Below are 26031 nucleotides of genomic sequence, written 5' to 3' on the forward strand. Positions count from 1 at the left end.
TCTTTCACCATGTTTCCAGCTTATTTATGTTAATAGTCATAATTATATGCCTAGTATCCAATAGGTTGAGGGAAGGAGTGCTAGGTTGGTAGAGAAAGGTGAGCCACATGGGCACGTTCCAAAGGTTCAAGGCCGTCTGGGGGAGTCAAAACCTTTGAGGGCATCTACCCTGATCTCAGGTATCTCTGGGCCCAGGTCTCCCCAACCAGGGCCCCAAACTTAGTGTAACAGAACTGCCTTGATTGGGTGTTCATCATCTCTGAGGTATTAATTCTTAGGTCTGGCCCTTGTCTTTATTGTCTCAATGTAGATCAGAGTTTCTCTGCATGCAACCAAAGTGACTCCATGGCTTCCTTGGTGCGTTGCTGGCAGCTGGCAGCTGTCCATTAAGGACATCAGTAATACTGAGAAATAGCTTCCCAATTCTGTTACCCTTCTGTATAGCTAACGTTTCCACATTTACATCATACATAAAGGGCCACTAGTGTATTCCATTTCACTTGGCTGGTTTACTCTCCTACTTCAAAATGGGTGAAAAGCTAACAATTAGATCACTTTCAGCCAGAGGCTGTATGTGTTCCCCCACAAGTGGTGAGTGATTCAGCCTCAAACGCCATCTTTTCACCTGCCTTCTCAGACTCCTGGTACCAACTGTTGCAGGATGGTTTCCCCAGAAACAGACGGTGAGATGGAGTTTGGGGCACAAGCTGTTTACCCGGCGTCAACACGTGTGAAGGGAAGAAGGAGGAAGCAGAGTCGGGCAGAGCCAGTAGAGGGCTACGCCGGCCCAACAACGAAGTTAGTCCGCTGTACTCTGGAGCAAGCGCTTCTGAGCAGAGGCCCCCCGCCTGGGCCCAGTGGCCTGATCTTTGTCCTCCTGCCTGTTCAGCCCCCCTGGGAGGATTGGCCCGGGACGGTGGCCTCCGCAGGCAGGTGGGTCCAGCACAGCCCACGGCGGCACCAGGCAGATGGCTTCCCGACGCTGGGGACCAGCCCCTCCAGGGCTCGGGGGTGGCGAGCGGTCTCAGTTCAGCTGCACCAAGCCCCCAGGCTCCGGACGTCCGTCTTGCCCGATGTCTGTCCTTGCCCTTCGCCTGAAATGGCCGCGGGCGCGCTTCCGGTCAGTGCCGTGCCTGCCGAGGCTGTTTTAAAAGGCAGACGGGTTAACACATTCGCGGCGCGTCTACGCGGGACGTCGAAGTGGCCCGGGGCGTCCGGCTGCCCCCACAGCGGCGAGAGTCCGCGAGGGAGGCCGCTCGAGCCGGGAGGACAGCGTGTGGCGGGGCCCCACGGTCCACGCGGACGCGAGGCCAGTGCCCGCTGCCCCTCCGAGGGGCCTGTGGGAACTCCGCGGACGCCAGCCCGCCGAGGTTCGCTGCCCCAACGCGAGGTGAGGGGCGCCTCGTGGCCGAGACCGCAGCACCGAGGCCACGCTCAGAGCCTACCCGCCCTCGAAACCCCGGTCGCCGGCGCCGAGCCTCTCGGGAGTGACGCTCTCCCCGTTCTCCCAATAGGAGCCCTGAGCGGCCTCGCCGCGTCCTCGGGACCAATGGGAACTAGCCTCCGGTGTTGCTGGGCGGGGCCGGGGCGCCCACTCTGCCGGAGACTCGCTGCGCACGCGCACTCCCCTCCCGCCCTTCCTGCCGCGCACGCGCGCTCTGTGTCGGGCTGGCCAGTAGGTCGGGGACGCGCAGGGCGGCGACGGCGCCCGCGCCCGCGCCCGCGCCCGCGCCCGCGCCCGCGCCCGCGCCCGCGCCCGCGCCCGCGCCCGCGCCCGCGCCCGCGCCCGCGCCCGCGCCCGCGCCCGCGCCCGCGCCCGCGCCCGCGCCCGCGCCCGCGCCCGCGCCCGCGCCCGCGCGGGTGTGGAGCCAACTAGGCCGCGCTGCTGCTCGGCGCTTCGGCTACCCGCGGGCCCATGCGAGTCGCCGGACTGAGAGGAGCGACTTAGCGCCCGCGCCGCCGCCTGGGCTCGGCCTGTCCCCGGCTCAATCCCGCCCGGCGCAAGCGGCCGGCCGGCCTCCCACAGGGCCATGGCCGAGCGCGGCTGCCCGCTGGAGGCGGTGCCGCTGCCGCCTGAGGTGCGGGAGAGCCTGGCGGAGCTGGAGCTGGAGCTGTCGGAAGGTGAGCGCCCGGCCCCTCACACCGCGACCCTAGTCCCCGGGGAGGACCCACCCCCCAGCCCCTCACACCGGGACCCCGGCACCGGAGGGCACCCCGTCGGGCTCCTCACACCGCGACCCCGCCCCCAGAGGAGCCCCGGCCTCAGGGCGCGGCGGGCCCCGCGCTGGGCTGGTGAGGCCGCGGGCGCGGGGTCTGGGCAAGGACGGCCGGTTCTGCCGCGGCCTCCTCCCCCACGAGAGCAGGGTCAGGCCCGAAGCGCCCCAGCGTGTGCAGAGTACGGGCCCTCAGAGCGGGCTGCCGCCGCTTTTAGGGAGTTTTTACAAATTAGGCTTCAGAGTCATTCGGCTTCGGGGGTTGGGCGGCGCCCAGTCCGCGTCAGCGCCCGGAGGACGCGGCGTGGAACCCGGCTGTGGTTGTTGGTCATGGGGCCGGCCTGAAGTCTGGAGGGGAAGCTTCCGAATGTTTACCTGTTCGGAAACTTAAGTACGCTTTCAACTTTTAGAATCCGTTTCCCCATAGTCTTATTATTCTTTCTTTAAATTCCAGGTTGAATGTCGGACTGGGGTTGGGCTCGCGGGTTCTTACAGCTGTCGTTCGGGTAGGTGCGCACAGGTCGCACTAACGTGCTGAAGCCTTGCCAGCTTAGGGGCAGGTGTTTTACAGGTAACGCAACATCTGCTTGCAACTGCCCTGAATTGCACGTACAAAATTTTAAAAGCTCTGTGATACATGGCATATTTTTGTAATGGAAGCACAATGGGAAATGGGTGGATTTAAGAGTTGGTGACTAGACGCTTTTGGGAACCTGAAGAACTCAAATTTAGGGAAGATTCTGACAAGAGCAATGATCCTGGGTTTGTACAGCCCTCATCTAGAGAAAAGCAAGTAGACACAGTTTACATTTGACACATTTCAGATGTGTCTTTGTAGATTGCTCCTAATTTCTGCTCCAGTGTGTTTGCTATTCCCTCAATTCCTTGTTTTGTTGTTGTATGTTTGAGTTCTTTCTAGACATTGATGGTTAAATGAGATCAAGTCCTTTCCTCAAAGAACTTCATAATTTGTGTGACGGAACACACGTAAAGACTGGCACTTCAGCAAAAGAAATGCTTCTTATCTATTGAATCGTTTATGCTGTTGTCATTTTAGACATATGTAGAGGATGTACAGATGTGTAAACGGTGTGGGACTATATGTAGGTGGACAAGAACCTGGAAACGCAGCCTGAGCTGAGGAAGGAGGTGAACTCAGTGTTGAAGGGAGGGGACAGCCAAGGAGGTCATAGCTCTGGCCTCTGGCCGCCTCCTGGATTGGCCCAACACCTTTCTTTTGGCCCAAACAGGTCAGCGATTACTCGGGCATAATCATACTTGGCTTTGGTCCCAGGGTGCTTCCACACCCTTGATGTTGGCTGCTTCAGCTTTTGTTGTGGTTGTAGCTGACTTGGGCCTCCCCGCTGGACTTGGAGATGCTTTGCCATAGGGACTTTGTCTCAGGCAGGTTTTTGGCATCTTCGCACAGTTCCATGTGGTAAGTGCCCATGAATCTCCACTGAATTATAACATTTCTGAACTTGGGTTTGGTCAGCTGTAAAAGGAGGTGAACACCAGCCTTACTGACATCCCACAGTTCTTGTGAAGATTCAGATAGTATATGTGAAAGTGCCTTGAAACTGGTAAGGTTTTAAAGGAATTAACGGTTAAAGGAAGATTTTTGTTTTGTTTTGTTTTTGTTTGTTTTTTTTTTTCAGCCTTATTGGTTGCAAGGCCTCCAAAAATTTTGCAAAAGGAAGATGTTTTTAATGAAACATAGTCCCAAAGCAACCGCATTTAGTTTCATCGTCACGATCATTTTTACATTTCGACCATGTAGAAGTAGAAAGTGGGACTCTTTGCTCTGTGTGCTGTCTGTCCCCTCCCCCTTTGTGGGGAAGGGGATGAATTTCTAATTCAGAATAAAGTAATGTCAAAATAGGATGCCTTCACAGCACTCACATTTGTCTGAGCGAGAAGTTGCTTAAAACTTAGAGACGACACTGTGCTAGGCAGATTGGAGGGGAAAGCAAACAACACAGACAGAATGCTGCCTACGTGGAGACAGATAATCAGTCTTCAATACCTGGGTAACTGAGAATCCTGCACGACCTCCCCTCAGCTGTACCCAGGTACGCCCCTGCCTTTACTCATAACTCACACGTGGACTTGTTCTCCAGCATCCTCACTGGATTCTCCCCGGTCATTGAAATTGGGGCTCGCCCTCAGGGAAGGTTCTGGTTTTAGACTACACTGATTTCTCCCCACAGGGCAGGCTTGTTGACTTTCTGGTATGGATTCCCTAGGGGGAAATAAAGCACAGCTGTGATTTTTTTTTTCCTGACTTTTCCTGGCTGTTTCACCCTTCTTGACTTAGGAGTCTCCTTCAAATTTAGATGAGGATGAAAGGTGGAGCAGAACCTCACTCTTCTTAGAAGTCCCCCACCCCCACCTCCATGAAAATATTCAGAAGGATTCACATATGTGGCTCCTCAAAGTATATTAAAATGCCTGTGGATGGAAATGAGGTTATTAGAGGTATAATCTTCTTTTTTTTAAAAAAAAAAGATTCCTAAACACTTGTGCTTTGCCAGTTATTGTATGAAATGACCTTCGACTGATTTCAGTACTGGACAGTATCTTGGGGTTGTTGCTACTGAACGGTTTTAAAAACGAGGAGGATGGTATAAAGTTTGTTCTTTGTTTCAGGGGCCTACAGAAGTTTAGAGAGGAAGTTCTTACACAATAGGTTACATTTGTCTCACTCCTGTTTTTTCATCCTGGTTAATAGGTCTATTCCCTAGCTTTAACTTTAGTCTGTTTCTTGTTTTCCTGCATTCTCATAGTGCAGGGGTCCCAGCCTGGATGGAGTCAGCCCAAAGAGGAGGAGCTCTGTCTATGGATGTAGAGGAAGGGGCTTCTTCCTTCTTTCTTTCACAAAGCCTTTTTCCTCTTCAAATGTCTTTAATTTCTAAAATCTGTCATGTAATTCTTAGCTTTCAGAATGACAGACTGATGTTGCCTTCACATCAATAGACGTTTGTTATGCTTCTGAAATACTCTGTGGTATACTGAAGTGCTCATGTCCAAATTCCGTTCACCTGTCAAAGCCCAGCCCAAATGTCTTCTCATTGTGACACTTTCCTGATCACCTCTGATGTGGCTCCTTTCCCGGAATTCTCATCAAATTTGCCTCATGTTTTGGAGTTCTTGCCACTTTTTGGTTTTTGTGTTTCTTATTTGTATGTATTCATTCATTCAGTAATTGCTGATACCTGCTGGGTGCTTGGTCATGTTTTGTCTGTCAGTGGTCAGGTTTAGCTTTGTTTCTCCAGTGGTCATAAGGCTTTGCACAATATTGCATTAAAATAGTGATGCAGACACACATTGCAGAGAAATGAAGCAGTTCAAAGGAAATGTTGGATGGAGTGAGCCTCCCTCGTACCCCTAGCCTCTCCCCAAAGGTAGCCTCTGTTATCCATTTCTTGTATTTCCTTCCAGAAGCAATCTGCCCTGGTTCCCAAACTGTGTTCACACACCTCTCAGGAGTCCCTAAGACTCTTGCTGGGGGCCTATGAAGGAAGATGTCATTTTTGTTTTCCGTTTGTACTGATGGTGCAGAAGCAATGGTGAGTAAAACTGCTGGTGCCTTGGTGCGAACTGTAGCAGGGGCCCCAAACCACACTGAAGTCATTGCATTCTTCATCACCTCCCTGCTCACAGTAAAATCAGTGCCACTCTGACTTAGACATGTCCTTCCTTGCTGAAGCAGGGACAGTTGGTTTAAATCTCAACCGCGAGTACTGTTTTAGTCTCTTAGTGAGGAACGGGAGGTGACTAAAGCATGTCTGCCGCACTGAGCGGGCCAGGCCTGTGTGAGGAGCAGCGGTTGTGCAGTTTGAGCTGCAGAACAAACTGGCTGCTTTTGCTGTGGAGCATGATTTTTAGTTGAAAAAAATGAGTGGCAGACAAACTGCAATTATTCAGAATGGGTATTTGGCGGACATTTTCTGAAAAATAAATGAAGAACAACTGTTATAAATTTATACTTTCAAGCAAAAATTTTAAAATTTAAAATTTGTATCTGCTACCATGAGCTTGACAGCTTCTCAGTCCTTAAGGACTTCTTTGATGGGTTCAGTGGCAAAGTTAATGAACGTGAGTTACTAATGCTATTTAATGAAATGTGTTGACATTTGGAAGATTTGCAGAATTCTGTGAACCAGTATTTTCCAAATGATCGGTGCATCATGTTACAAATTCACACATAGGTGAAGGATCCATTCAAAGTAGACCAGTGGGTTGCAGTGTATCAGCAGGAAAAGTTCATTGATAAGGTTTTAGATTCTATGTTGCAACTGTTGTTTAAGAAACTACCACTTGCCTCATTTTGGTGTGGTATCAAAGAAGAATGTCCACAACGATCTGAAGAAGCTACTGAAATACTCCCCGCTTTTCCAAGCCATGTGTGTGTGTGAGAGACTGGATTTGCTTCATAAACTGCAACCCCACATTCTGCAGCCCACTGAATGCTGACGTGGGTACGAGAACTAAGAGAGTGCAGTTGTCATCTGCGAAGCCAGGTATTAAAGAGGCTTGTAAAAGTAAAACAATACCTGTGCTCAGTAAATGCTGTGGAAATCTATTAATTTTTATTTAAAATATCTTTATGTTAACATGGTAGGTTTATTATAAATTTTTAAAAATTAATTATTAAATTAAAAAAATTTTCACAGTTTTTATTTCTAATATGATAAACATTGATAGCTCACAAACAAAAGCTCCATGGGGTTTTTAGTAATTTCTAAGAGTGTGTTCTTGAATCCAAAACCTTTGAGAGCTGCTAGGCCATGTAACACTAACAAAGACCTAGGTGTCATCATGTATTTCTTATACTTTTTATAACATTTTTTAAAGCTGTTGTCTGGTGGAACATGACTTCTGTTTATATTTGTCAGGGCAATCAGATATTTCAGCTTAAAAAACATATGTTTGAAAATCATTAAAAATTATACTTACTGACTAGCTGGCTGGTGGTCAGGGTTCCCCCGGTTCTGTGCAGCAGATCTGCTGTTTCTCTCTTTAGTGTTTACTGAACTTGGGGTCAGAAACCTTGGATGTGAGTCCCTTTATTAGTTCATTAGTTTTGGGCTGGAATCTGTTTTGGGTTCTATTTTGTTCTCTGTGGCTGGGAGCTTGGCATTCAGTGGCACTTTGGGGTTGGTGTCTACATTGGATACTTGAAAATACGGTAACGGGTTACACATTGAAATCTGTAGCTGGTTATGTTCAACTAGTTCAGACAGCTTTCAGGGTATCATGAGCACCAAACAGGGAGTTAGAACTTTTCCTTTCGAAAGGCTCTTTGGTGCCTTCACCATGTAATCATTCATTTGAAATGGGGACATAAGAAGACACTGTTTCTAGGAAATGAATACTTAATTTTTAAATATCCTGCAAAATCAAATGCTCTGCTTTTAAATAGGATTTTATCTGTTTTAGTGTATTGTAGCAATATTAAGTTTTGATTTATTTGTCTTAATTACATATTTTCATATATTCCAAAGGAACATAAATTTTTTTTAGTAGATATTGTTTCAAAAAACACATGTACTTTAAAGTTGTTCACAAGTTGAAACTCATTAAGCAAAATCATAAATCATATCCTGGATCCGATTGGGGTCTATGAGTGTCTAGTGAGTGTCTAAAGAGGACAACACAGTCCAAGGGCCACTGCCGCCAGCAGGGGCTTAGGTGTGCTCATTGCATCATAGATGGGATGGTGATAAACACGAAGCGCTTGGCGAAAAAGATTGTCAATGGAGTGAGATTTATTATATAAGGTCATTCAGGTAAAGTCAAAATATGTGGACACAAAGCAGGCATACGTTCTGCAGAACATACTCGAATTGAAACGCACTCAGTGCAATAGAATAGTTTCCTGTGGAGTGGGGGTGGGGGTAAGGCGAGGAGAGGGATAGATCAGAGTGTTGGGGAGGTGAAGAGCAGCTCTGTGGGGAGGGGCCCAGCTGAATACTCAGTTGTCCGAGCAGAGGCTCTCTGCAGAGGGCAGGGCACAACCTAGTGATTCCCTGACCTCAGGCTGGCCTTCTGTAGAGGGTTAATGTCTACCTGGAGGCTTAATCTAGATGTTAGACATTCAGAAGTGTTGATCTTTGGAAAACAAATCAAGAGTTTATTTGGAGGAAATCCTTAGTGAGACACTCAGGAAGCGGCAGCAGCAGCCTGGCCTCACCACTTGGCTTGTTTGTTTGGGGAGGATGGGGGGTCAGGGGATGAGGGGGTGCCTAGAGGGCTTGCAAAACACTAAAAGCTTTCTGTTGAAAACAGTTCACCTGAAGAACAAGGTAATAGCAGAAATTGTAATATATATTTCCAGTCAAAGTAAAATCTTTAAAAGGTGCCAGAACCACCCTGAGCACTTTGAGTTCTGTCTCGGAAACCAACTGGTGCGCTTATATTGGGGAAGTGTTTCCGTGCAGACACATTTCCTGTCTTGTTCCTGGGTGCTTTAATTCTTTTTCTGGCTGTTCGTCTTTATGGTAATCTATTAGATGGGCAGTCTTGGCCCAGGGACGCCCTTACACCAGTACTTCCACAGCTGGAAACCTGCACAGGGTCACCTGGGGATCTTGGTAAAATGAGGATTTGGATTGTCTCAGTCTAGGGAATGGCCTCAGGGTCTGTAGTTCCGACCGGCTCCTGGGGGATGGTGATCTCAGTTTTTGAAAATTGAAGTATTGTTTACACACAGTAGACTCCACACTTTCTGGTTGTAGTTTTGTGTTTTTGACAAGCACAGAGGCCATGGAACCACCACCACAGTCAGAGTATAGAACAGTGTGATTGGCCCCCAGAACCCCCCGTCCCCCCTGTAGTCAACATTCCCTCCTCCCACCCCTGGCAACTACTGTCTGCTCTCTGTCCCTATAATTTTATCTTTTCCAGAAGGTCATGTAAATGGAATCATTCAGTGTGTAGCCTTTTGAGCCTGGCTTTTTCACTTAGAGTGTAAACCCTATCCAAATGTTGTGTCAATAGTTTCGTTTTCCTGCCAAATAGCATTCCACTGTGTGGATGCATCGGGCTTAGTCTGTCCAACCACCAGTTGGAGGACCTAAGTGTTTCCAGTTTTTCCATTATGAATGAATTTTTCATTCAAAAGTTTTGGAACTTTAAAAGAAATATAAGTCCATTTTTCCATTGTTGTTTCAGGTGACATCACTCAGAAAGGGTATGAGAAGAAAAGGGCAAAGCTGCTTGCACACTGTGTGCCGCTCGCTCAAGGTAAGGCCAGCGCACAATCCTGAAACTGATTGAGAAGTTTGACATTGGTCTGCTTCATATTTTATTAAGGAGGTATGGGCAAATAGTGTATCTAATACTAACTTATAAAATCCAAAGTCATAGATTACAATTTATAGCTCTGGCTTTGTATAGATTTCATTCCCAAATAGGATTTATTTTATTTTTATGATCGTAGACCGTGATTATTTTATGATTTTAGTGAGGAGCATTCCTTGCTCCTGGATCAAATATGACGAAGATGTCAGTTCTTCCCCCTGAGACTGCTACACAGGGTCAGAACATTCAGTGTTTCAACAGAGGTTCCTGGATGGAATTTCACAAGCTAATTTTAACATTTATATTGAAGTTTAAAGGGCCAAGGAATTCAAAATATGATTTAAAAAAGAAGAACGAAGTGGGAGGATTTGCCGATTAGGGTGTGAAGAGTTATCGAGCCTTCGTCACGAAGACAGCCTGGTTTGGCAAGGGATCGACAGCTGGATAGCAGAGCAGAACATGGAGCCCCCAGTGCTGGCACAGCTCCTTGTCCACATGTGAGACACACGACACCGGACACAAATCGGTTCCAGGCGTAGGGAAGGCCTAAAGGTGAAAGGCAAAACTGTAACACCTTTGGAAGATCATACTGGAAGACTGTCACCATCTCTAAGGTGATCCTCTGGGAAGGATTTCTTAAGTCCCTAAAGATAGCAAAAAGCAGCAACCATAAAGGAAAAGATTGGTAAACTGGAGTGTGTTAAAAGTAAGAGTTTTGTTTTATCAAAAGTCACCATGAAGAGATTAAAGGCTAGCCGCAGAGTGGGAGGAGATTATCATTAACACACATAACAGAAAAAGGACTGGTGTCCAGATCCTGTAAAGCAGCACCGTCCAACAGAGCCTTTCTCGATAAAGGGGATGGTCTGCAGCTACGTTGTCCAGTACACTGTTCACACTGACCACTTGCCACGTGTGGCTATGGAGCACCTGGGATGTGGTAGTGGGACTGAGACACTGGACTTATAATTTAATTTTAACTAGTTTAATCTAAGTAGCCAGAAAGTCCCCCAACATGATTTAAAGCAAAGCCCAGTGGAAAAATGGGTGAAGACCTGAGTAAGTATTTATTAGAGGAAACCCTAGAAGTCAGCAAGCAAATGAAAAGATGTGTACCTACCCTCGGTAGTAGTTAGAGAGATGCCAGCTAAACCGAGACTCACCTTGGGTTGCTGGCAGGCTTCAAGCTGGGTGAGCACAGTATGGGGCTGGCAGAGCAGTGGAACTGCAGGGCGGCCAGCAGCTCCCCTTCAGGAACAGCATGCCCTTGAGAGACACCGGGTGTCCACACGTGGTCTTGGTTCTGCGCACAAAATTCATTTTCCCCTCAACTGCCAAGTCCTTAAACATCAGCAGAAGGCATACCTGTGTCAGCAAGGATGAGCCCCCTAATGGGAATGACAGAAACGGTTACATGGAATATGGCCATGGAAAACTAAAGAGCATGTGAAAGGCACCACATGGGAGCCTTTCATAACTGGTAGAAAAAGACAGGGAGGGAAGTGCCTTCCCCGAAGTGGGCACACATTCTGTGTGGGTGCCACTGGAGGGGCCACAGGCAATGCTAGGGCACTTGAGTGTTTATTTCTTAACTGGTGCAGTTGTTACCTTGATTTATTTTTCTGTATAATAATTCTTAAACTGAGTATAGGCTTTGTTCTGCCTGTATCGGTGTGATACATTTTATAACACATCAATAACAAGAATGCTGAGGAAGCTTCATATGTACGGCCATTCATTCATCCAAAATAAAACAAAAACAGACTCAGAGTAAAATTGAGGGACCCTACTAAAAAACATCTTAATGCCCATTTGCATGACACCAACAGCAGCCGTCCAAGGAGGGTGGGAGGGCCCACAGTGTGCCCTCAGGCACTCTGCTCAGGTGGCCACTGCCAGTGCATTGCAGTGAGCTGGCCAGTGGACGCAGGACCGACATGCTCACTCACAGGTAGTATTATTTCATACCTTGAAAACCTAAGTGACTGCTTACTTAACTATCAGAATTAGTAAGAGTTTTGGTTTGACAGAAGATAAATATGCAAGAATCAATAGCTTTTCTCTGGCAGTGTTTCTGTTTTGTTTTGTTTTGTTGATTAACAAATGTCAATATTTTATTTTAATTAATTAATTAATTAATTAATTAATTTATAACAGACTTTATTCTTTTAGAGCAGTTTTCAGGTTCACGATAGAATTGAGCAGAAAAATACAGAGTTCCCACATAGCCCTCCCCACCCACACATATATACTCCTCTGCCCTCAGCATCCCTCATCACTGTGGCATATTTGGTACAATCGATGAACCAGCATGGGCACATTATTATCAACCAAAGTCCATGGTTTACATTAGGGTTTACTCTTGATGTACATTCTATGAGTTTTGACAAATGCATAATGACATGTAGCCACCACTATAGTATCATACAGAATAATTTCATTGCCCTAAAAATCCCCTGTGCTCTGTCTATTCATTCCTCCCTCCCTCCCTCCCTCTCTCCAAACCCCTGGAAACCATGATCTTTTTATTGTTTCTGTAGCTGTGCCTTTTCCAGAATGTCATTTGGTTGGAATTGTACAGTTTGTAGCCTTTTCAGACTGGCTTCTTTCATTTAGTAATATGTCTTCTAAATTTCTTCTATGTCTTTCATGTCTTGCTAGATCATTTTTTTTAACTGCACATACATTTTTTAATTTACATATATGTACTGTTCATGGTTTCTGAGAATGTTTAGAGCTTTAGCTTTTTAAACTTACGTAGTTATTGAAGGAATAAAGCCAACCACAAAATAAGAATTAACTCAAAAAGATACATACACCCTGCTATTAACAGCAACATTATTTATAATTGCCAAGATATATAAGCATCCTAAGTGCACATCAATAGTTAAATAGATAATGGAGATGCAGTGTATATATATATAGATATATACCCATAAGAAAGAAGAATATTTTGCCATTTCCAGCCCTTCGTTCATTTTTTTTTTCACTTTAAAACCAGAATTTTATAACTGGCAGAGACATTTCTATAACATCAAAACAACAAAATACCTAGAAATAAACTTAACCAAGGAGGTTACCTGTACTCTGAAAACCGAAATGACACGCAGAAATGGAAAGCTTTCTTGTGCTCTTGGATTGGAAGAATCAACACTATCAAAATGGCCACACTGCCCAAAGCAATCCAGACCCAACGCAGCCCCCACCAAAATACTCACGACACTCCTCACAGAACTAGAACCAAGAATTCCAGAATTTATAAGGAACCACAAAAGACCCCCAACAGCCAAAGCAATCTTATGTTGATCTCTTTTTTTTCTCTTTCTTCTTTCTGTTCTCTTTTCTTGTGGTTTGATGACTTAGAGAAGGTCCTTCAACATTTGTTGTAAAGCTGGCTTGGTGGTGCTGAAATCTTGTAGCTTTTGTTTATCTGTGAAGCTCTTGATTTCTCCCTCAAGTCTGAAGGAGAGCCTTGCTGGACAGAGTGTTCTTGGCTGTAGGTTTCCCCCTTGCATCACTTTCAATAGACCGTGCCGCTCCCTTCTGGCCTGCAGAGTTTCTGCTGAAAAGTCAGCTGATAACCTTGTGGGAGCTCCCTTGTATGTTATTTGTTGCTTCTCTCTTGCTAATTTTAATATTTTCTCCTTATCCTTAACTGTTGTCAGTTTGATGACTGTGTGCCTTGGTGTGTCCTCTCTGGGTTGATCCTGTGTGGAACTCTCTGCGCTTCCAGGACTTGGGTGACTGTTTCCTTCCCAAGTTGGGGAAGTTTTCGGTTATTATCTCTCCAAAAATTTTCTCAGGTCCTTTCTTCTCTTTCTGGGACCCCTATGATGTGAATATTAGTGCGCTTCATGTTGTTCTAGAGTTCTCTTAAATTATCCTCATTTCTTTTTTTCTTTTCTTCTGTTCTGCAGCAGTGATTTCCACTAATCTGTCTCCTAGCTCACTGATCTGTTCTTCTGCCTCATTTAGTCTGTTCTTGGTTCCTTCTAGAGTGTTGTCCATTTCAGTGATTTTATTCTTCAACTCTGTTTGGCTATTCTTTATATTTTCCAGTTCTGCTAAAAACTTCACTCTGTGCATCTATACTCCTCTTGAGTTCTCTGAACATCTTGGCCATCATTACTTGAAACTCTTTCTCAGATAAATTACCTATCTCCTCATCACTTACTTCTTCTTCTGGGATTTTAGCTTGTGCCTTGGCCTGGGAGATACTCCTCTGCCACCTCATATTGTCTGTCTTTCTGTGTGTTTGTGGATTTCCTTCCACAGGCTTTGGGATTATTATTTTCTTATTTCTAGTATCTGCCCCTGGTGGATGAGGCTGGACTAGAGGCTTATGCAGGTTTTCTGACAGGAGGAGCCAGGGCCTGCCCACTGCTGGGTGAAGCTTGGTCCTGGACCTCTGGTGGGTAGGGCCGTGTCTAGAGGCCTCTGTGGCTCAGGAAGTCTGCTGATGGGTGTGGCTGTGTTCCCACTCTATATTGTTTGGCCTGAGGCTTCCCTACAGGCTGTTGGGTGGGACTCGGTCTTGGTGCTGATGATCCAGTCAAGATCCTCAGCCTCCAGGAAAGCTCATGTAGATTAACACTCCTGGAATGTCCACCACCAGCTTTTATGTCCCCTGAGTGAGCCGCAGCCGTCCCCCACGTCCCTAGGAGACCCTCCAAATCCAGCAGGCAGGGCTGGCTCAGGTTCCTATGAAATCACTGCCTCTGCCCTTGGACCTGATGCACGTGAGTTTCCGTGTATGTTTCCCAAGCAAATGGAGTCTCTGGTTCCCCCTAGTCCCATGAGGCTCCCAGAGCCAAGCCCCCCTGGCCTTCAAAACCAGATGTCCTGGGGTCTCCTTCTCTTCCCAATGCTGGAACCCGGGTTGGGGAGCCTGACATGGGCCTTAGAGCTCTCACTCCTGTGGAAGGGCCTCTGCGACTTAACAAATCTTCAGCTTGTGGTTCTCCTACCTCGGGGGTATGGGGCCCAATTATATCGCGAGCATACCCCCTCCTACCGTCCTGCTGTGGTTCCCTCTTTATGTTTCCAGTTGCAGAAGATCTTTTTTTGCTAGGTTCTAGTCTTTTTTCAATGGTTGTTTAGCATTCAGTTGTGGTTTCATTGTTGTTGCAAGGAGAGGCAAGCTCGTGGTCCTACCACTCCTCCATCTTGACCAGAACTGAGCTCTGGGTGTGTTTCTGTTAATGAAACAACCTCACATTCATAATGGCTGATCTTTTCACTACATTTAGCAAGAAAGCCACAGAAGCTATATTAGGCTCATAAAATCTATTTGAAAAATAACCAAGACCCTGAAATATGAAGAAATATACCAGTATCCTAAATGGAAAATTTTAGTATCATGAAAGTAACAGTTTCTAAATTAACTTGTGAACAAACTGTAGTCCAGTCTGATTACCAGTGGCTGATTTTTTTTCCCCTAAACCTGGAGTTGGAAATAAAAACACATTTGAAGGAGAAATGTTCTGAGAGTAGTCAGTACATTTTCGAGAAAGAATACCAGTGAGAAGGATTGGCCTTCAGGGTGTTAACCAGGTCGTATACACTTGATGGTCCCAACAGGAGGTTGGTGTGGCGCAGACAGCCCGATCAGTGTAAGAGAAGGGGGTCTGGAGATGACTGAGGAGAATTCAAAGGAGGGAGAATTCATTTAATAACTGGCGCCATCCCTTTGCAGGCAGCGGGGACCCTCTTCCTCCCCACCGTTAGTGCACATGAACTTCAGAAGGATTAAAGCTCTAAATATGTTTGTAATTTCAGAACTTACAAAATTCGGGAGAATATTTGAATAACCTTTGAGTGGGGATTACAAGATAGGAGACCTAGAATTTAGAAAGGAAAAGAAAGGCAGGTCTTCTTGGCTCCCCGGAAACGAAAACACTGCAGGGTGACTGAGCTGTGGTAGCTGGGCTGCTGCTCTGGGAGGTACGCAGCCCAGGTGGTGCCTCCAGCTGACTGGGTATCCCCAGCCCCTAGGGCTCATTACTGTATCAAGTTAACATACTCAAAGAAGAGGACACACAGTTGGGCATAAACATCAGGGTATGTTCAGCCTCCCTAGTAGATGGAAATGCAGGTTAGCGAACCATTCTTCTCCGACCAGATGGCAAAACTGTGAAACTTGTAGCATCCAGTGCTGACAAGGATGTGGGGAAATGGCATATTGTGGGAGTGCGATCGCTGTAATCTCTCTGGAAAGGTATCTTGTTATCTGTTAAGATTAAAAATATACCTGCTCTTTGAACCAATGACTTCCCATTGGGTTTTATGTCTTTGATGAATAAAGGAATCACTGTCTTTTGGAATACAAGTGTACGGAGGTCCACATGCATCTACGTCACTGCAGTGTGCCTGTTTATAACCCAAAATGCATGAGGTTCTGTGTATTCTCACCATGAACTTGAAAGAAATTTTATCTAGTCACAGGAAACAAAAAGCCAGAAGCAGTGATGATCAATATTTCTGTATGTTTGCATGTGTATGTACATATACATATACGTGTATACGTTCAAATTTTGAAGAGCTAAACATCGATTTCCAGAGGGGGTCTTCATGTTGTGTCAGCTGCAAAACTAGCACCCCCCAGCGTAGTGCTTAAAACAACAGCAACAGCATCTGCTCTGCCCACAAACCTGCAGGTGGCCAGACTCAGAGAGCCACTCCTCCATGTCTGTGAAGCCAGGGCCAGTGTCCTGGGAGGGCTCTTCCATCACAGCTGTGGCCCAGTGCTGGGAGCTTCAGGCAGCAGAGCGCTGTCCCCACCAGCCTCTGTCCCTCTGTCCTCCCACATGCCTTCTCAGTGTGTCTTCACAGACAGCCCGGGGGACCTTTCATGACTAGCCTCAGAAATCACCCAACATCACTTCTGCCATGCTGGGTCCATCAGAGGTCACGACCCATCTGGGCTCGAGCATGGTGGGCTGCTGCTTTCCAGGGAGCAGTAGCGGCTGGGGAGCTGGTAGGGCTGGAGTCCCTGCCAGCCGTTTTTATGAGACGTCTTGAAACAAAAGCTAAAAATAAAGACTTTTTTGATGAAGCACAACTGAAGGCTCTGCTCTGGGCTGTTCTCAGATGCTAGCAAATTAGGACCCAGACAGCATCGGGACTCTGCCTGATGACCCTGTACACCGCTACCTCACTCCTTTACTTACCCACAGTGTCCCGATGGCCTATGTGTCAGGGCCATGACGCGAGAGCCCAGGGGACTGCGACAGGGCATGGAGAGCCATCTTCCTGTGGGGTTTGGAGACAGCAAGCGTCACAGGCTGAGGCAGGCAGCCCCTGAAGCCCCTGAGCCCCTCACTCTTTTTCTCCGGTTCCACATCTCTGCTTATCTGAGGTGGCTGGCAACACCCCATGATGGGGTGGGCTGTTCCCACTGGGTTTGCTGACACCATGGACAGTGCCAGGAAGAGTGACATGGGCCACTTCACCGAGGGCCTCCCCTCGAGGGCCTGCCCGGCGCTGCATGTGCTGTGCTGCTGGGCTCAGGGCCAGCTGCATGATGGTCATGGGTGACGAGGCAGGGCTGGGCTGGGTGCTGTGGGCAAGGGGTTGGAGGGACATTGACGGCCCCATCCTGGCTTCCAGATTCAGGGTCTCCTGGGTGTCGGGGGCCACCACAGGGTGCATACACTTGGTCATGGGTGCTATGCGGCTCTGTGAGCAGTGTGTGCTGTTTCCATTATTGGAAAAACAAATTGTTGACACAGGATGTTTTCATAACCTTGTGTTTCAGGAGTAGATCCATCTCTACAAGCAGAGAGTAGGACCTCCGGGTCCTTACAAGCCACAGCCCCAGCAGCCAAACAGCAGAAGCCACGGCCCAGCAACGCCCGGGACGAGCGCTTCAGGTCAGGTAGGGACCTGAGACCCGCAGGCCCCGCTCGGACACTGCGTCTCCGCTCAAGAAATTGTCTCCCCTTGAATGATAATTTACCACATCATATTTTTCAAGAGAAAATATAATTTCCACATAACTTAGTAGGTTTTCATCTGGCCTGAGTGTGAGTGCTCTCTTAGGGGATGCTCATAAGAACCCTTCCTTTCCCTATCAGAGTAGTTTCTGTAAATGTTTGTGTCCATCTTTCTACCTAGATCTTTGCGGTTGGGGTTGGTGGTTTTTTTCGTTAGGGTCCAGCTTTACTACTATAGGTGTTTTAGGATTTTTTTTTTCTTTTTCTGATTTTGGAGATTTCCTTCTAATTAGGTTTCTGCCACTCTATCAGTGCTTTTATAAGTATTTAACTTTGTCTCTGGCATTTTATTTAAGTTATCAGAACACCCATTGAAAAAATTCATGCCTTCAGTTATAAATTACATATCAATAACTTTTGAATACACTTTCACCTGTTTAACAATATTCTCACTGTTGTGTGATTGTGTATTTCCTTTATACTTAAACTCTTTCAGTAAGCCTTTATATAAGGAAAAAAATCCAACAGAGGTAAAGAAAAGGACATTTATAAAATACCTAAAAAGAACATTAAGATTTTAACTGTTTTGTCAACAAGGGAGTGTGATGAAGGAATCTGAGAAATTTTTGATCAAATAATTTCTTACCAATTTAATATACATTTAAAAAATATAATAGTTTATTTTCTGATAATATAAATGATACATGTAGTACAAGATATTACATCAAATCTAAGGACAAAAGGAAATATCACCTTATCTGAATCCTGTGATGGGCCATCAGCATTTCACTGAACATCGTCTTCTTTAGCCCTGGGTACAACAAAAGCACACGCATGTACATGCTCCACAAGTGGGGTCCTGTGAAGATCTCCTTCTAGTCCCTGCCTGTCCTCATTTCCCTCCCCTCCATCTCCTGTCCGTCTCCTGGTAACTGACACTGATGAACTGCTACTTCTGCCCTTGGGAACTGTATCTGGTTCTCATCCTTTATGTTCTGAAAGCAAGACCTTTATCATAAATATGCTTTGCTCATATTTTCTCCAAGCCTTGTGTTGTCTTTGCATTCTCTTAGCGTGGCTTTTGTATCAGTTTTTAATTTTAATGAAGTCCATCTTACCAGTTTGTTTTCATGAATAGTGCTTTTGTTCCTGTCTCTAAGAAATCTTTGCCAAACCCAAGGTCACAAAGATTCTCATCTGCCAAGAAGAAATAAGTCATTTGAACAGACCAATCAGTAGGAGCAAAATAGGATTAGCAATAAAAAACCTCAAAAGTTCAGGACCAGATGGCTTCACTGGGGAATTCTACCAAACATACAAAGAAGAACTCATACCAATCCTTCTCAAACTCTTCCAAAAGATTGAAGAGGAGAGAATACTCCCAAACTCATTCTATGAAGCCATCATCACCCTGATACCATAACCAGACAAAGACACTACCAAAAAAGAAAACCACTGTCCAATATCGTTGATGAACATAGATGCAAAAATCTTCAACAAAATATGAGCAGAATCCAACAACACATAAAAAATTACACACCATGATCAAGTTGGGTTCATCCCAGGGACACAGGATGGTTCAGCATACACAAATCAATCAAGGTGATACACCACATCAACAAAAGAAAGAACAAAAACCACATGATCATCTCAATAGATGCAGAAAAAGTATTTGATAAAATTCAACACCCATTTATGACTAAAAATTCTTACCTAAGTGGGTATAGATGGAACATATCTCAACATAGTAAAAGTTATTTATGACAAACCTACAGCCAACATAATACTCAATGGTGAGATGTTGAAAGCCTTCCCACTAAAATCTGGAACAAGACAAGGATGCCCACTCTCACCAGTTCTATTCAACATAGCCTTGAAAGTCCTAGCCACAGCTATCAGGCAAGAAAAAGAAATAAAAGGGATCCATATTGGAAGAGAAGAGGTAAAATTGTCACTATATGCAGATGACATGACATATATATAGAAAACTCTAAAAGCTCCGTACAAAAACTACTAGAGCTGTTGAAAGAATTTGGCAAGGTAGCAGAACACAAGATTAACATACAGAAATCAGTTGTACTTCTTTACACTCGCAATGAAATACCAGAAAAGGAAAGTAAGGAAATAATCCCTTTTGAAATCTCATCCAAAAAAATAAAATACTTAGAAATAAATCTGACCAAGGAGGTGAAAGACTTGTAAGTGGGGATCTACAAAACATTGATGAAGGAAATTAAAGATGACTTAAAGAAACGGAAAGACACCCCATGCTCTTGGATTAGAAGAATTAATATTAAAATGGCCATACTATCTAGAGCAATCTACAGATTTAATGTGATCCCTATCAAATTATCCAGGACATTTTTCACAGAACTAGAACAAATAATCCTAAAATTTATATGGAATCACAAAAGACCCAGAATTGCCAAAGCAATACTGAAGAAAAAGAATGAAGCTGGAGAAATAACCCTCCCAGACTTCGGACAGTCCTACAGAGCTACAGTAATCAAACAGCATGGTGTTAGCACAAAACCAGACATGGATCAATGGAACAGAATAAAGAGCCCAGAAATAACCCACAGACCTACTGTTAATTAATCTTCAGCAAAGGAGGCAAGAATATATAATGGAGAAAAAAACAGTCTCTTCAGCAAATGGTGTTGGGAAAACTGAATAGCAGCATGTAAATCAATGAAGTTAGAATACTCTGTCACACTATACACAAAAATAAACTCAAAATGGCTTAAAGACTTAAACATCAGACAAGACACTTTAAACCTCCTAGAAGAAAACATAGGCAAAACATTTTCTCACATAAATCTTAGCAGTGTTCTCCTAGGTCAGTCTACCCAGGCAATAGAAATAAGAGCAAAAAATGAACAAATGGGACCTAATTGAGCATACAAGCTTTCTCACAGCAAAGGAAATCATAAGCAAAACAAAAAGACAGCGTATGGAATGGGAGAAAATACTTGCAAAAGATGAGACTGATAAGGGCTTAATTTCCAGAATAAACAGCTCATACAACTTTAATAACAACAACAACAAAATAAACAACCCAATCCAAAAATGGGCAGAAGACTTAAGCAATTCTCCAGTGAAGACAGAAAGGGCCAATAGGTACATGAAAAAATGCTCAATATCGCTAATTATCAGAGAAATACAGATGAAAACTACAATGAGGTATCACCTCACACCAGTCAGTATGGCAGTCATTCAAAAGCCCATGAACCATTTGTTGGGAAAGTGTTGCCTTTGCTCCTCGTCTAAAAACAGCTGCCTGTGCGTGTGGTTTTCTTTCTGGGCTCTGTCCTGTTCTGTTGATGAATTTGTCTGTCTTTATAGTGGAGTTGTGCTCCCTCAGTGGTTGCAGCTTGACAATAATTGTTGGCATCAGGATTGTTATTCCTCCAGGTTGTTCCTTATCATTGTTGTGTTGTGTGTGTGAGTCCCCTCTGGCACTTTTTAGATTCTTTCTCTTTACCACTGGCTTTGAGTGATTTGGTTATAATGTGCCTTGGTGTAGTTTTCTTTGTTTCTTGTGTCTGGGGTTTTTGAGCTGCTTGGATCTGTTCCTAACCCTAACCCTAACCCTGTCGTGCTGGCATTGTCTAGGTTTTTAGTTATGAGTTGTGCTATCTGTGCGTAGGTTTTTGTTTGTTTCTAAGACAGCAGTAAAGTTCACAGTGTGTGCTCACGGCCACTGCCAGATCAGTTGCAGGGGGTCCTAGATTTCTCTCTCTCCTGAGCACTGTCTCCCGTGAGTGTTTTCGGTTTTATGTCTGGGATTTTTTTTTTTACCTTTTTTTTTAAATTGAAGTCTAGTCAGTTTACAATGTTGTGTCAATTTCTGGTGTACAGCGCAATGCTTCAGTCATACATGAATATACATATATTTATTTTCATATTCTTTTTTACTGTAAGCTACTACCAGATACCAAATATAGTTCCTTGTGCTGTACAGTATAAACTTGTTTATCTATTTTATACACACCAGTCAGTGTTTGCATATCTCGAACTGCCAATTTATCCCTTCCCACCCCTATCCCCCCTGTAACCATAGTTTGTTTTCTATGTCTGTAAGTCTGTTTCTGTTTTATAAGTAAGTTCATTTGTCTTTTTTTTTTACATTCCACATATGAGTGATATCATATGGTATTTTTCTTTCTCTTTCTGGCTTACTTCACTTAAAATGACATTCTCCAGGGCTATCCATGTTGCTGCAAATGGCATTATTTTATTATTTTTTATGGCTGAGTATTATTCCATTGTATAAATATACCACAACTTCTTTATCTGGTCATTTGTCAGTGGACATTTATGTTGTTTCCATGTCTTGGCTATTGGAAATAGTGCTGCTATTAACATTGGGGTGCTGGTGTCTTTTTGAAGTAGGGTTCCTTCTGGATATATGCCCAGGAGTGGGATTACTGGGTCATATGGTAAGTCTATTCCTAGTCTTTTGAGGAATCTCCATACTGTTTTCCACCATGGCTGCATCAAACTGCATTCCCGCCAACAATGTAGGAGGGTTCCTGTTTCTTCGCATCTTCTCCAGCATTTATCGTTTGTGGACTTCTGAATGATGGCCATTCTGAGTGGTGTAGGGTGATACCTCATGGTAGTTTTGATTTGTATTTCTCTGATGATTAGCTGTATTGAGCATTTTTTCATGTGCCTGTTGGCCATTCCTGTGTCTTCATTGGAGAATTGCTTATTTAGGTCTTCTGCCCATTTTTGGATTGGGTTGTTTGGTTTTTTCTTATCAAGTTGTATGAGCTGTTTATATATTCTTGAGATCAATCCCCTGTCAGTTTCATCTTTTGCAAATATTTTCTCCCATTATGTAGGCTGTCATTTTGAACATTTTCTAGGGTAGATTGTGTACTCAGGCACAAAAGAAGCCTCAACAATTTTAAGAAGATAGTAATTATTTCAAGCATCTTTTCTGACCACAATGCCATGAAACTAGAAATCAACCACAGAAGAACAAAGGAGAAAAAAACAACAGCATGGAGATTAAACAACATGCTACTAAAAAACCAATGGGTCAATGATGAAATCAAAGAATAAATTAAAAAATACTTTGAGACAAAAGACAATGCAAACACAACCACACAGAATCTATGGGATGCAGCAAAAGCAGTCCTAAGAGGGAAGTTCATAGCAATCAATACAGGCTTTCCTCAAAAAGAACAATAATTTCAAATAAATAATCTAATCTACCAGCAAAAAGAATTAGAAAAAGAAGAGCAAACAAAACCAAAAGTCAGCAGAAGGAAGGAAATAATAAGGATCAGGGAAGAAACAAATAAAACAGATATTTAAAAAAATTAGAAAAAATCAAACCACGAGCTGGTTTTTTTGAAAGAGAAAACAAAATTGACAGACTGCTGGCCAGGCTCACCAAGAAGAGAAAAGAGAGAACACAAATAAACAAAACAAGAAAGGAAAGTGGAGGAATTACAACCAATACCACAGAAATACAAAACATCATCTGGGAATATTTCTATTAGACACCCAGGTTTAAAGGATAGTTTCACTGGTTATAAAATTCTAGGTTTGACACTTTTTTCTTCAGCTGTGATGCCTTCCTGTGCCCAGTGGTTGCTTTTGAGTAAAATCAGTCTGTTTCTTGATCCTTCAAGATGATTTACTCTTTCTCTCTGGAAGCTTTCTTCTAGAACTGTCTCATTGTCTTTGCTGTTTGTAAATTTTATTTTAATGTCTAGGTGTGAATTTTTCATCTTTCCCGATTTGCACCCTATGAGCCATGTTACTGTAATGTTTCTAAATGTTTTAAAGACATTTTGTTGGAGAAAAATGTAAACATGTTCAGAAGCAGACTTACTTGTGTAATAACCTCCTGGACTCATTGTCCAGCCCCCGCAGTTCCCAGCCGTGCTCAGTCTTGGATTCATTGTTGACCACTGCTTCCTCCCCTCTTGTGTGGTTTTGAAGGAAATCTCAGAGATCATGTTATTTCGCTTAGATTTAACAATATTCTTGGTCTCTGTATCTGAAAAGAAGACATGTATCTCTGAAAGGTGCATACCATTGTTACAGAACAATTAACAATAATTCCTTAGTATCAAATGCCCAAATGTTCATGTGGCTTTTAAAAACAGTTTATTTGGGCTCAAAACCAAGTAAGATATACACATCACGGTGGTTGATATGTGCTTCCAGCCTTTTGATAGCTCGGTCCCGGGGCCTGGGCTGTGGTCTGGCGGCTCCTCTGAGAGGGTTGCCCTCAGCTCCCTAGGCTCCGACAGGTCGATTGGGGTCCACATTGTTCCTAAGACTTCTCCAGGTTGCACCATGACACACAATGGGCCTGATTCTCTGTCTTCCTGGGATGCTGGCAGACCACTAGTTCATTGGGGTGGCAGAGTGGTGACTCCCTGCAGAGGCTTGACTGCTTCTGTGAGGACGAAGTCCTGCTCGCTTGCCGGAGGTACAGGAGAGCCCAGATCAGTCTTCAACTCTTTGCATTTATTTCCATTTCCGTTTACAAAGCAGTGGATTGGGTCACCAGCCTCCTCCGATGGCAGCCAATTAATTTTGCCTCCTCCCTTCCTTCCTGCCTTTTCTTTCACCTTGTTTTCAGCACGTAGTTGGTGCTCAGTTCTGGCCAGTGTTTACCTTTGGTGACACTCAAATGCCCATCCTTAGCCGCTGGGAGCAGCTCCACACGCCCTCCAACTTGTGTTGTTGGGCCGTGTGCTTTTAGGATGTTGGGATGAGATGCTCCTGCCCCCCAACCCTGGAACTTGCCTTCCTCGGGGTCCTTGTAGTGAGGCTGGTGTTTGAAGACCGTAGCCCAGGTGCTGGGGATGCTCTTTGCTTTTGGGCTGGTCCTTGTTTCTGGACATTTTTAGCGGACGGAGGTAAGTCATACTAGTTAAAGATAAAATGCCATGGGCGTTCATGCTGACGGTTTCCATTCAGTTCAGGACTGCAACGTTTCCCCTCGCTTCCTTGGTCTCCTCTCTCCCTCACGAGTTCTGTTTCCAGGGAGGGTCGATGGAATAGACAATCAGGCCCTGCTCCACTTAGAAACGCTGTGTGTGTGGGGTCCCCGTGCCCACCGGCCGTCTGGCCGCAGGAAGAGCTGGCACCCTGCACTTGACTCTGCCTGTCCCTGGGCTGCATCTGGAGCAGCGAGCTGAACAGTCTGACTCCAGTGCTTTCTCACCACTCGCAGTGGGTGTGTCACAGCCAGGACACATTAGGGTCATCTGCTTCATTGTGTTTTCAGTGTGGAGATTTCTTCTTTTTGATTTAAATCTATGAAAATATTTGCCAAGTGAAGTCTACAAACAAAGGAGTATTTATGGAAATCTAGTACCAGGCCAGCATGTGAGGCCCACTGTAGGCCCCGCTTCTCTACTCAGTGGAGGAAACACGGACCTTGGTTTTGCTACCCACTAGTGGAACCCAGTGACATGTGTTTCTGCTGCTGTCATTTCTGTGCAGATGTTCATACCGAGGCCGTACAAGCAGCTTTGGCCAGATACAAGGAGAGGAAGATGCCGATGCCGTCGAAGAGGCGCTCCGTCCTTGCTCATGCGCCCGCGGGTGCCTGCACCCCTCCAGGTACGGAGGCCGGGCCATGGCCTGGCGAGGGTCCCTGAGGCAGAGCTGTCTCCTGACGGTAGAGGGGAGAATGGGAGAAGCTGGACGTGGGCAACGTCTGTGTGTGCCCCTTGCCCCAGCCAGTGCTCACTGGCCACACGGCAGGCTCCTCTGGGGCAGATACTCGCCTCCAGCAGGATGCCTGCGGATTTTAGCTTTTCGCTGAGATGCAGTTTGTGTCTTGTGGTAAAGAGAAGATCCCAGAGGGAGTGCTTGGTGGGGTGAGAGTTCCTGGAGGATCTTAAAGCTGTTCTCATCTTACTAGCTGTTATTTTCTGTGTTGTTAGCAGGCCTTAAATGGGAGAGTGTGAGGCTACTGGTGGGTTTTGATTTATTTTGTTACTGTTGTTTCGTTGTCATCACCATTAGAAATGGGAACTTTTATGTGGGGTTTCTCTTCAGGGTAGCGCGCTTTAAGTTTCCTAGGAAACCCTGTCCAGGCATGGCAGATGTGAGGCTAGTGTCCATGTGCCCCCATCCCGCTGTTTCAGACGTGATGCTGGTGACGTGTGTGTTTGGGTGATGACGGGATGGTTGGGCGCACCAGGCTCCCGAGATAGCGCAGTGTTTGGTGACGTTTCCTTGCTTAAAAAAAAAGTTTATACTGTTGAAAATATCTTAGAAATGGCTGTCAAATTATTGTTTCTACTAAATATAATTACAGACACTACCTAGTTTTTAAAGAACTTTCTAATAATTGTGAAACCCACTATAAAACCAAGTTGTGCTGGCTCGACAGAACCTGAGTTCATCTTAATTTTATTGCTGGAGCTCGTTCACGTCCCCTGAGAGGGCACAGGTGACGGCCACAGTGCTACCTCGGGCATGTGTGAAGGCGTGCAGGGCATGCACAGAGCACTGGGCCCCTCTGCCATCCGGGCCCCATGGGGCAGGGTGGGGCCATCTGCACTCCCGGGCGTAGTGACCCGAGATCCAGTCCC

The 26031-nt window shown here is 45.2% G+C and overlaps 1 protein-coding gene across 8 annotated transcripts in view; it reads left to right on the top strand.

Annotated features, from left to right (window-relative positions):
• The first annotated feature begins 1831 nt into the window (after window positions 1-1831).
• The window catches only part of DIP2A (disco interacting protein 2 homolog A), an 82026-nt gene continuing 57826 nt past the window's right edge, over window positions 1832-26031 (top strand). For all 8 annotated transcript variants that reach the window (XR_012076892.1, XM_031678605.2, XM_031678743.2 and 5 more), the window contains exons 1-4: window positions 1832-2121; window positions 9390-9461; window positions 17275-17394; window positions 24932-25051. Coding sequence is in view for 7 of the 8 variants with exons in the window: in XM_031678605.2 (XP_031534465.2) it covers window positions 2031-2121; window positions 9390-9461; window positions 17275-17394; window positions 24932-25051 (403 nt within the window). In the remaining variant the exon portion in view is untranslated. The remainder of the gene's footprint in view (window positions 2122-9389; window positions 9462-17274; window positions 17395-24931; window positions 25052-26031) is intronic.

The sequence above is a fragment of the Vicugna pacos genome, chromosome 1 (genome assembly GCF_048564905.1).
Source record: "Vicugna pacos chromosome 1, VicPac4, whole genome shotgun sequence".
NCBI classification, from domain to species: domain Eukaryota; kingdom Metazoa; phylum Chordata; class Mammalia; order Artiodactyla; family Camelidae; genus Vicugna; species Vicugna pacos.